The 12,864-nt window shown below is 42.6% G+C and overlaps 1 protein-coding gene across 3 annotated transcripts in view; it reads left to right on the top strand.

The window, feature by feature from the left end:
• Nucleotides 1-12,864, top strand: part of FUT8 (fucosyltransferase 8) — a 228,983-nt gene that overhangs the window by 86,695 nt on the left and 129,424 nt on the right. For all 3 annotated transcript variants that reach the window (XM_074997231.1, XM_074997230.1, XM_074997232.1), the window contains exon 4: nt 1,539-1,958. In XM_074997231.1, coding sequence (XP_074853332.1) covers nt 1,756-1,958 — 203 coding nt within the window. In that variant the 5' untranslated portion in view covers nt 1,539-1,755. The remainder of the gene's footprint in view (nt 1-1,538; nt 1,959-12,864) is intronic.

Here is a 12,864-nt window from a genome sequence, read left to right as displayed (position 1 = left end):
CCCCACCAGAACTATGGCTGGAGACTCCACTTAGAGTGCCACTTCGGCTTTGAGGGCTGCCATGGTTGGAGACTTGGCCATGTCTGGAGACTCGACTGCTGCTATGGCAGCAGCTGCTGTGGCTGGAGACTCTGTTGCAGCTTTGAGGAGCTGCTGCTGCTGCTGGAGCCAACACATGCTTCTCCTACCGGGGGAGGGGGAAGGTGGGGGGATGTGTATGCGAGTGCTGTCTGCCCGTGTACATGCTCCGGCACTGGTGAGAGGAGCATGTGGTGACTCTGGTGGTGGCTCCGGTAAGTCACCTTACATCTTTTTTTTTTTTTTTTTTTGGTGGTGGTGGGGGCGGTTGGTAGATTTAGGATTTTACGGACCCCAGTGGACTTCAGGAATGGTGGGGTGAGGCGGCTGGTTGGTTATTCCCAAAGTCCACTAAATTAGGGTCTGTAAAATTGAAGGCTTACTGTAGGAAAAAGAGACAAGATGTTTTTAAAAGGTCACTTTGGAGAATTTTTTTTAAAGTCAAATTTAATAGTTTCTTTTAATTTGATGTTAACACAGTTGTATATGTAACTATTTATAGAAAACATGAGTTTTAATAGTTTGAACTGGCATCAGAAACTTGGTTTTGTTTGGAGATGTGTGGGTATGCATCACTGCATGTTTTCGTGTTCCTCACACTATTCAGTTAAATTTTTGATTTTTCATTTTTTCTTTCTACCTGGAACCATGTGAGTTTTCCTTCTATGCTTAACTGTAGGCTGTTAATTTATTTGCAGTCCTCCTTTTTTCCTCTCCTTTGAAAGTTTAGTGTTTCTTTATAGAAAATATTTGTGAATATTATTGGAAAGCCTAATAATGAAGCTCAGTTAAGTTGGTAATACAGATTTGTGATTAATTTTTCATTTCCGTACCTGAGGCTAGTGCACGTTGGCCTAGTTAAGGGGGAATGCATATGCAAGACATTATTTTATAAATTTTTGCTTATCTTTGGAGTGCTTGAAAGCTGCTTAATTGCGGTTGTAGTTGGTGCTTGGTCAGTCTACATGTCAGTAGTAGAACCCGTTATGAAAGTGACCTTCTGCTTCTTGTGTTCTAAGGCAAGTACAATACTGATAGCTAGTAGTAACCGTTCATAAAAATGAAAAAAGGAAAGAAGATGAATATATACTATAATTGACTAATAGCCATGCTTATGTTGCTATTTTAGATAATATTAAATTTACTTCAGAATGCCCGGTTGTGATTTATAGGTGAACCTATGACGTAACCTTTTTGTAATGTACAAAATGGTATTAGGAAAGACTACTTAGTATGATTCTTTGGAAGAGCTGATGATACTTCACATTATTTTAGATCTAGAGCTGAAAGTTTTAGAGTTGATTTACTGTGAAAACTTAAAGGGTTTTATTTCGTTAGCGGATGAAGAGAGAGTAATATTACCTGCCAGTTTTCATACATGTACATTTACTTTAATTGCAGTCCAATATATTCCATTATTTATCAGTTTTGTTACTTAAATGTTTTTATTCTTTTTACAGAATATAAAACCAAGAAGCACGTGATACTAAAGTGTTCTACATACAACATCATACGGATTCCCCTTGAATTGATGTAGGACTAACACTGATTATAATTTGTCTTGAATATAATGTGGTGAAACAAGGAACAGAAGTTGTCCATCTTTGTGCAGACTAAGGAATTACAATGTCTATTTTGTGAACTAAAACAAATTTGCAGTGAACTGAGCATCTGAAAATGCGGCCATGGACTGGTTCCTGGCGTTGGATTATGCTCATCCTCTTTGCCTGGGGGACCTTGCTATTTTATATAGGCGGACACTTGGTACGAGACAGTGAACACCCAGATCACTCCAGTCGTGAACTATCCAAGATTCTTGCAAAACTTGAACGTTTAAAACAGCAAAATGAAGACTTAAGGCGGATGGCAGAGTCTCTCAGGTAGGTTTAAAAATTATTCAGAACAACTTTTTGTGACGTCTCAGAAAGTTCTTGGAAAAGTTTGGCCCATATTTTGGTTTCCCAATCTCCTACAAATTTTGACACATCAGTTTTCAGTCATTTCGGGCATGCTAACGTAGAAAAATGTAAGGATCAGACATACCAATGAGTCTCTTTGTCTAAGATTTGGTATTTTGATGGGCATCAGAGCATTCAAACTTGGAGGTCATTCAAATGATTCTTAAGGAAAGAGACTACCAGAATGTGTTCTGCAATCAATAGAGGACATTTCTTGACCTGGGCACAATGGAACTGATTCTTATCAGCTCCAATAAGTATTCCTGCTATTTTTAGACTATCTCCTCATTCTTAACACAAGGGGCTTTTCTGTTGGCTGGATGGAAGTTCTCCATACAGTAATCAGTACGTTCCATTCTGCGGTAGGGGACTATTTTAATTTTACTTGACCCATAAGACCCAGGTTCCTAAAGATCTGACTAGGCTCTCTCCACTAGGATTGAAGCCAATTCCTTATCAAGACCTCAGTCTCATACTTGTAACACTTACTGGGCCATCTTTCAATCCCTTGGTCATGCTGTCAGTGTTCTAGCTGTCTGTGAAGTTCACTTCCTGGTCACACTTTCATCATCCCAAAAGGTTAGTGAGGTGGGGGCCACAAAAGCTGACCTGCCATACACTGCATTTCATAAGTAGAAGGTATTTTTTTGCTTCATTCTGAAATTTATCCCCAAAATAATTTCCAAGCTCCATGTAAACCAGTTTCTCCAGTTCCTTCTCTACGGTGAACTACTTATGAGCTAGAGCATGGAGGATGGGTAGTGAAATACAGACAGGGACCACAAAGCACGAACTTCCTCTATCACTTTAAATACTCATCCCTGTGAGCAGTCAAACTTATATGCTGGTCCTTGGAAAGCAGTATTCAAATAGCAGTGGGTAAAAAGAAGATAGAGATGTGGTATCACTGCAGTTCCTAAAGTATGTCAGCGGCAGAAGCTTGAACAAAAGCTTTGTGATGCTCAGGCTGGAACACCAGGTTGCCACCTTACAAATGTCCAATATAGCCACTTTTCAAAGAGATGCTGCTGTCCTGACTTGCACAAGTGTGTAGTTCGTCTTCCTCCTCAATGTCAATCAGGTACCTGTAACCCGGTTGTAATATTATTCATTAATATTATTTAAAATTGTATTATTTAATTGTATATATTTTGTGAGCTAATCATAGCATGTGCTAGAGCAGGGTTTCTTCATCTACTCTAATGGTTGATTTGGGACATTGATAGGCATGTATTTTGCCTCCTGTATATTTATGAGCAAACCAACATGAAGTGCTCTGGTTGTCCCCAGCCAACATGACAATGTCTGGAAATTATGACATTACTCCAGGAAGAGAGACAGAAGCTGGAGTCCACTTGAACACCACTGGCCCAAGGAGAGGGACTAAAGGCAAAGCCAGAGCCATATCGTCTTCAGGGTGCCAAGCTCTAGGGCTTGGGCTTTGACTTTGGTCCTGGCTGCAGCAAGTCTCTAAGCCCAGTCGTGGTACCCTATTAAAATAGGCTTGTGATATACTTTGGAATCATGAACCACATTTTGAGAACTGCTGTGCTAAACCATCAAATATGACTTCAAATACCTGTATAATTAGATCAGATAACCATTCTGTTGCAAGAACATCTTTTCAAGAACAGACATTGTGACTACATCTACCCTATGAGATAAAATCAACTTTTAATAAATTTGATTTTTTAACCTCATTCTTATGAATTCAAATGTAAGTGTCCTCAAACATTCTGTAACAGCAACGAAGGGTCCTGTGGCACCTTATAGACTAACAGAAAAGTTTTGAGCATGAGCTTTCTTGAGCACAGACTCACTTCATCAGATGCTGGTGCATCCATCCATGCAACAAACGTCGTTGCCAGCTCTGCCCACATATCTAAACCAGCAACACCATTACAGGACCTAACCAGATTAGCCACACCATCTTGGGTTCATTCAGCTGCACATCTACCAATATAATTTATGCCATCATGTGCCAGCAATGCCCCTCTGCTTTATATATCGGACAAACTGGACAGTCTCTACGTAAAAGAATAAACGCACGCAAATCAGGTATCAGAAATGGCAATATACAAAAACCTGTAGGAGAGCACTTCAATCTCCCAGGCCACACAGTAGCAGACTTAAAAGTAGCTATCCTACAGCAAAGAAATTTCAGGACCAGACTCCAAAGAGAAATTTCTGAGCTACAATTCATCTGCAAATTCGACACCCTCAGCTCTGGCTTAAACAAAGACTGCGAATGGTTGGCTAAATACAGAAGCAGCTTCCCCTCCCTTGGTGTTCACACGTCCAGATCAACTGCTGGTAGTAAGCCTCACCCTTGCTGACTGAGCTAACCTTGTTATCCCCACCCTTGCTCTGGCTTATTTATACCTGGCCCTGCAGATTTCCAAGACCAGCATCTGATGAAGTGAGTCTGTGCTCACGAAAGCTCATGCTCCAAACTTTTCTGTTAGTCTATAAGGTGCCACAGGACCCTTCGTTGCTGTTACATCTACATTGTCTTATCCAGGTTCGACTGCGTGAACAATGCATTGTGGGTACCTATCTCACGGTGCCCTAGCCCTGTCGCATTCTGGGGGTTTTGTAACACAGAGTTGTGGGGAAAATAATTGCTGCAGATGATTGTGGGTGTTTTATGTCACCATCCCAGAATGCAAAGCACTCACTAACTGCACAAAAACGAACAGGAGATCACGCCTTTTTCTCCGGCACAGTGCTAGCGCAAGCATGGATCTTCTAATTCTTCAAGTCATTGCACAGACCATTATGACATGTTCCCGGAATGTCATGCACTTTTCCATTCAACTACAAAGGGAGAAGATAATTGAGGATGATGATGAAGAGGAACAATTTGAGGAGGAAATCGCTCAACTACAGACCAAGAACTCAAAAATGCTAGCTGCCCTGGATGAATTGCTGACAGCGGAGCAGTGGTTTTGGACTTGTGAAACCAGCACACCCTGGTGGGACCACATCATTTGGAATCCTGGGAGGGCCAGCAGTGACTGCAGAACTTTCGCACGTGTACATTCACTTTCATGGAACTCTGGTTTGCGGAGCCCCGCTCTCAAGCACAGGAACACAAGAATGAGGCTGGCTTTAACAGTGCAGAAGCAAGTGGCAATCACTCTGTGAAAGGTTGCAGTGCCCGACAGTTACTGGTCAGTGGCTAATCAATTCGGGGTGGGCAGATCTACAGTGGGGGCTGTGGTGATGCAGGTAGATAATGCAATCTGTCAGCATCTCTTGAAGAAAACTGTGACCCTAGGAGATGTACAGGCCATAGTGGATGTCTTTGCTGTCCAGGGGTTTCCTAACTGCGGTGAGGCAATAAATGGCGTGCACATCCCCATCATGGCTCTGGCACACCTGGCCTCTGAGTACATAAACAGAAAGGGATACTTCTGTATGGTGTTGTAGGCATTGGTAGATCGCAACGGTCATTTCACCGACATCAACGTGGGATGGTTGGGGAAGGTTCACAAAGCATGCATCTTCAAAAATTCTGGTCTGAATAGAAAGCTCCTGGATGGGACTTTTTTCCCAGACCAGAAAATCAAGACTGGTGACATGAGATGCCTATAGTAATATTGGGTGACTTTGCTTCCTTTCCTCGTGAAGCCATACACAGGCACCCTGGACCACAGCAAGGATAATGTCAGTCAAAGATTCAGCAAGTGTAGAATGATGGTGGAATGTGGTGTGATGGGCAAAAGAAAGGTAAGCTTCTGGGTGCCATTTATATTTCCCGAGCTTGCTGGTGAGGAGTTCAAATTTGTGGGCTGTCTGTGACCTACTTCTTGTGCACCTAGAGAGCAGCAGAGGTGGATGCGGCCATACACAGTGGGTAACTATGTAGCTTTGTGAGATACATATGGGACACTTCTGGAGGCTAATAAATTCAGTTTTGAGACATGGCACTTCCACATGGGCCTTCATTCAGACTTTTAAATTTGAGCTTGATGCTATACCCAGCTGGTTTCAATGACGTTCTATCAGTATTATTGCTCCCTAAATGGAGGTGATGGTATTTACAGTGAAGACAGTGATGTTGTAATATCGAGCTAACTGCCTTATGTTCGAATTTATCTCGTAGCGTAGACATAGCCATAGATTAGACTAGAAAGAAGTCTGACGCTGACACTAATTTTGAAGGCAACCATCTAATGTATTGACAATGTCCTAATGCTTCTGAGAGTATTATACCTTTAGGAATAGTAACCTGGAATGGTCAATTTTTTTTTTTCTGAGAGAGTAGGAAGAGAAGATGGGATTGAAAAAAGCAGAGGTACTGTTATATTTCCTTTGGTCCTCTCAGTTGCATTATATGTGGAAAAAAATTGCCTTACCAAACAAGCAGTATTCTTTAACCATGTATGAACTCTAAAATATAGCCTCTCTAGCTGATATTCAGCAAAGCTAGAGGTCGCTATTTTGATCCATTCACTGCCACTGAAATATACATGCATTATTTCTTTTTATAAACTGGTAGACCTCCATTTAAGAGTTTTTTGCCATGTAATTGTCTAGCCATGATGATAGTACTGTCCTTTCTTATCAGTAACCCATAGTGTTTAAAATTACACAAAAGTAGCATGTCTCTTTGCTTCTCAATAAAATATGTTGACATACATAAATTGTTTCCATTTCAATGTGTTTAAATAGATTATAATCTTGCGAGTATGCTGAAGACACTATCTATATTCTTTTTTTCTTTATCCTTCTGCACCACCAAGTGCCAAAGCTGTCCATAAGCTTTTGCCACTTATTTTGGTGTTATGCTAATTTATTTTGGCTTCTGAGTGTCATCTTAATGGATGTGATGTTTTGCTTATTGCAAAGTGTTTCTCTAGGTCATATTTTTTCCCTCTTTCCTGATGATATCCGTATTATCACTTGATGTGCAAGTCATGTTGGCAGCATCATTAAAGTGTGCCCTAAATGATTTGTCATCATAGTCTTACTATGTGTGGTGCTATAGGTTGTTCTGCACCTTAGAAAATCTGATAATGCCAGAAATCCTTAAGTGAATGCTAAAGATCTTTTGCCTGAATTTATTTTGGAATGAGTTGTTCGTTTTCAGGTTTTTTTTGTAGATTTTCATGACTCTGCTCCTTATAAAAGGGGAGACATGAGGCTGGTGCTAAAAATTCAGTGCTTTTTTTTCCAGGAAAAAAGGTGCAGGAACTCTGCCCCCCACCCACAGTCCTCCTCAGCCTTAACCCTGTCCCAATGGCCCCAACCCACCGCTGGGCTTAACTCCCCCACCCTCAACCTTCCACAGCCTTAACCCTCCACTCCCCCGAGGCCACAATCCACCATAACCTTAGACCCTTCCGCCCCAATTTAGGATTCATTTACCTTTCAAAAGGAGCAGCAGCTGCTTCTGCTCCTTCGCCAGTTGCTGTGTTCCCTTCCATGTGGCTGTGCGGCTTCCCCCAGCCCTCTGGCACCCCCACATACAGCACAGCAGGGGCAGCTCCCTGAGCTGCTGTGCTGAAAGAGCAAGGTTCAACTTAATTTGTTTAAAGAGCAATGTACAGCTCAGAGCTGCCCAGCTGCTTTTTAAAAATGACAGCCCCAGGAAGAAAGGTGGTGGGGGAAAAAAAGCCCTATAAAGACTGTGTGAATGCCAGTTATGTTACTTTTTAAATCCAGTCAGGTTGATAAACATGCTGTGGGATTTTTGATTTGTTGCGTTTTATCTAGACATAGTGTAGCCATCGTTGCATATCTCATTCCTTAAATAGTTAAAATGACTTAATTCTAGTGTTTCTCCATCTACTCTAACGGTTAATTCAGGACACGGGTAGCCATATATTTTGTCTCCCCCATGTTTTTGAGCAAACCAACATGATGATGTGCTCTGGCTATTCCCAACCAACATAACAATGTCTGGAAACCATACTCAAGTGGCTCAAGTTACAGCTGTCCCCATATTGCTCTTATTTGCATTAAAGCAACTGACATTGACTAGGGTATACTTGACGAATGGAACTGAAGAATGAGTTGGGTTCAAGAAAGGACCTAATATGATGTGGCTTTTGAGTAATTTCAGATTCTTTTGGGGGAAGAAAAGGATTGAGATTTAATTACTGTATGAGAATGAGGACTTTCTACTGTTACTTGAACTTATTAGGCAGTGGGATGCAGTTGCAGTGAATTATTTACCCTCAAGGAAAAAGAGTGCCGTATGACATTATGTCACTATTCCAAATTCTGGAATACACTGCATGATATGAGAGTTAGGAAAGTGATTATCAAATAAAAGATTTTGTAAATTACACAGTTCTTGAAACTAGTGTCTAATAATTGACTCAAAGCTGTTTCCTTTTGAAGAGTTGAGAAAAAATTCTCATCATAGGGAGTTTTACTTTAACACTTCTTTTCTAGTATTTCCATGAAGCAATGGGAATGTAGTCACAGGTGAGAACATCAGAGAATACTAGACGAAGTGGTACCATGACTGGTGCAGAAGAATGCTATGTGATACCAGTGCCTGTGTAGTACAGTGCGGTTTCTGGTGATGAAATGTTGAATCAGAACACTGCTGCTGTTGAGGAGAAATCTACTGCAGCCAGGAGTAAGATGACACTGCAGGCTTATGTCACAGCTAAGAGTACTTTACAAGTTTTACAGCTTTGTCTCTAATTGCCTGAGGTGACAGTCGTTTTGTTTTTGCTTCTCTCAGGTTAGAATCCCATGATTCTCCTGCTTTTTCAGGGTGCAGCAAGAGTTTATCTCTGTGCCCTTCTGGATTTGGCTGCCCTGCAAGACTCCTCTTCAGCAACTGGGACAAATGCATAAACACAATCACACAAAATAAGCTATTTTGTACTGGTTGGAAAGTTATTTTTAAATTTGCTTAAGATCAGGAAAGCTGTAGTATGAGTAGAACTGGAGAAAGAAAGACACACACCAGGAGGGATAATCTAATTTCGTGGAGCATGACACGCTGAAAAAAGGGAAATCAGGGCAAGGCTGCTAACATACTCTGGTGTCTCAGCATATGCAATAGTTATTTTTTCCAGCAACTCTGCTCCACTGCTATATTCTTTACAGGTTGCACCTCTCAAAACTGGAATTCTCCCATCTGGCAACATCCTTCATCTGGCAGCACCACAGATGTTACTGGATCAGAGAATCCTGGCTGGGAGGTTTCTAGGAAAAGGGCCAGCATCTGGGAGCCCTGGCTGGCTGGAGCCTGGTGACATGGGCCCGTGGCCCTGCGCAAGGGAGGTCATGGGCTTGTGTCTGTGGTGCTGGCTCCCCAACTGGGGCTGGAGCTCGCCTCTGAGGGGCCAGCTGGTCCAGGGGCTGGCTGCTGGTAGGGGAGCTGCTTGGACTGGAGGTGAAGTATTCAGATTAGACTGATGAGAAGAGACCTTTGTGAATCTTACAATCAAAGGTGCTGACTTTGCTGGGGCTTCAGGGCTGAAGCAATCATGGGAAGAAATGAGTGGGAGCAGGGTACCCACTGGCACCCAAGCTTCCCTTGCATTTCTCGCTCGCTGCTGGCCCCATTGACCAAATCCTCCCCTTCCTCCTAGCACCTCCAGAGCACTGCAAATAGCTGATTTAAAGGGTTTGGGAAGCTCCAGGATGGAGGGAGAGCTGTGGACATGGCATATTCTGGGAAGATGAAGTAGGTTAGGGGCTTAAGAAAAGGAGTGGAAGGAGGCCAGGTGCGATCAAAGCGGGGGTTGGGGGGCGAGCTTGGGAGAAGGGGTGGAATGGGAGTAGAGCCTGAGTGAAGGGGAATCATGCACCTCTCTGCTGGAGGGAAAGTTGGTGCATATGCATACAGTATTTAGTTTATATGTAGACAACCAGATAGATTAACATTTCTCATCTGACAGATAACCTTTGCTGACTGATTAGTCCCCACGCTCAGACCTAAAGACCATAATTTGCAGTGTATATACAATAAACTCTTTCACGTCTGGCATTCTATTATTCAGAACTCTCTAACTGGCATTTTAACCATCAGTAAATTTTAGTTATCTTTTCTGTAAGTATAGTATAGTGAAAGTAAATACAAATAAATACAGCAAATACAGTATAAGTTTACAGTGTAAGCTTGCAGGTAAACACAGCACTCTGCATACATTTTTGTTTGTTTGTTAGTTAATATCTAATCTTGTTTTTCTTTAGTGTTATGCATTGTTAGATATTCCTCTGTGCTATCCTGAATATTTGAATATCCGGCAACCTCCCAGTCCTGGAGCTGCTGGATATGAAAGAGTTTATTGCATATAAAACTCCTTGGCTGTGTCTACACTAGCCAAAAACTTCGAAATGACCATGCAAACGGTCATTTCGAAGTTTACTAATGAAGTGCTGAGATGCATATTCAGCACCTCATTAGCGTGCAGGCAGCCGCGGCACTTCGAAATTGACGCAGCTCGTCCAGACGGGGCTCCTTTTCGAAAGGACCCTGGCTACTTCAAAGTCCCCTTATTCCTATGAGCAGAAAAGGAACCCTGTCTGGACGAGCCGCGCGGTGGCGAGCCGTGTCAATTTTGAAGTGCCGCGGCTGCCCACATGCTAATGAGGCGCTGAATATGTATTTCACTGCTTCATTAGTAAACTTCAAAATGGCCATTTGCATGGCCATTTCAAAGTTTTTGGCTAGTGTAGACATAGTCTTTCTGTAACATACATACATGCCACTAGTGTGACACCATTTTTACTCTGAGAACTCACTTAGTATTCTTTGGTGAAATAGACTGTGTGTGCCAGATTGAGGAGACCTCTGTAATCCTTATGGACTTTCGCCAGATGGCGTTAAGGGTTTCTTGAGTCACAGGGGGTATAACTATATCTCTTTAATTATACATTATAAATAATAAAACTTGTGTTCATAGGCAGACTGTTAGTCAGGAGGATTGTGAATTTGTGGGAGAAGAGTTCCAGGGGTTGTAGATGACTCAGCATTGTGCTCAACTGTGCCGTTTGCAGAAGTGAGGAGTGGGGAAATTGACACGATTGTCTAATGGGGATGGGGATCACAACGAGGGGACTGGGTGCAGGAGTGGGCTGAGCATAGAGGATCTGGGTAGGAAGGGGGTGAGAGGATGCTTATGTGGCTCTGCGTTCCCTGTTGATCTTATGCATCCCTCTGCTGCTTCCATTGACTGCAATTCCAGCCAAAGGGAGCAATGGGGAAAGCCTCCTGTGAGTGGTTTCCTGTGTTGCCATTCCCCCAGCTAGTGGGAGGAGAAGTGGCAATGTGCGGAGCTGTTCCTCCTCTCCCTCCCCTGTGAGCCAGATCCAGGCCATGAGGCTCCTCAGCCCCCATCAGAAAACCAGCAGTGGCGCTGCAACCTCATTGGCAGGAGTGCTGTAGGGCTGGAGCACCAGTGTGTGTTCCCTGCTGCAGTAGACGGGGGTAGAAATCCCTGAGCCTGTGGCCCATCTGCAAGGCAGTCATGGACTGCTAGTGGTTCATGGACCAGAGATTGAGAACTGCTGATGTATATAGAAAGCAACTGAGTATGTTCCCACAGTGATTTATGGTGATTGGAAGGAGGAAGTATACGTTTGGATGTTGAAGTAAATTTTAGCTTAGTGCTGGTAGATAGCCCTATATTTAAATTACCCAATATTTTCTATTATAAAAGGGTTCTTGTAGATAAATCTTTGTTTTAACTATTTTCTCATTGGAATTTTTAAATATTGTATCAAGTCATTTTATGTATCATTGTATTAAGCCCTGTTATATAGAGCTTTAGTATCTTGTCATATTGAATTTAGAAACTTTGTATTGTCTTTTTACACAGAAATTTTATAGTTAGTAGAATAGTTCCTAAAAGTAGGTGAGGTAAAGAAAAACCTCTTTGTACCATTTATTTTTGGATTGCTTAATTGATTGCCGTTGAGTGAATGAGATGTGAATGGAAAAGGTGTGGAAGACAAGCCCCTCCAGGTATTGCAAGGGTTGGAGAAGGAATGTAAACTAGATCCAAGACCAATGAGAAGAACAACGGAACCTGTGAAGTGGACCCGTTGAAAGAAGATTGGGCATATGGATGCCTTGGGAGTCACCAGCAAGTGCCTGCTTTTGGAAGCACCACAAAGAAGAAGGTGTCACAGATATCTAAATTCATATTCATAAGATTGCTCTTCCAGATTATGCATGTGCAAGAGATGGCTAACTGGTGTCAACCTGCATATGAGAGAGAGAGGACACTATAAATGGAAGGCAACTTGCACCAGGACCCCGGGTTTTGTCTTGTCAGCACTGGAGCACTGATCCGGATCAGCAGAAGCTGAGCTCCACCCCCTCTCATCTAACTCACCTGGCCAGTGCAGTTAGGGGGAGCAACTATTGGTAACAGCAACAAGACAGGTAGGGGTGTGTGTGTGTGTGTGTGTGTGTGTGTGTGTAATATATCGTATGCATATGACAAGTGGTGATTGCTATATGTGTATTAGCCATAAATATGGCGTTTTGCTTTTTCCCCCTGAAAAGATCCCATGCAGTACTTTTCAGTACAACATTGTGACCTTTTCTTTGAGAAACATTGGCACTTTCATTATTTGCTGAAGTCCTTTGATATTCAGGAGACAGAAGCCTCTGAGGTCATAGCAATAACAGTTCTTTGTCCTGTGAAATTCCATACGATTTTAGCTGAGTTATAAAAGCAGCAGTTGATGCACTGGGAATACTGGGAGCTGCCAGAACAGCTGTAAGTGGGGTGAGAAGGGATAGTAGTGAGAGCCAGGGTGAGCTTTCCCCTAACATTCCCCCCACCACATTCTCTCCAGATGTGACATGAGACCCCAGTATACAAGCCCCACATCTCCATCCTAC

This window comes from Carettochelys insculpta, chromosome 6 (genome assembly GCF_033958435.1).
Source record: "Carettochelys insculpta isolate YL-2023 chromosome 6, ASM3395843v1, whole genome shotgun sequence".
Lineage (NCBI taxonomy): Eukaryota > Metazoa > Chordata > Testudines > Carettochelyidae > Carettochelys > Carettochelys insculpta.
The sequence above is the reverse complement of the archived record's forward strand: the minus strand, read 5'-3'. Positions and strand labels throughout refer to the sequence as shown.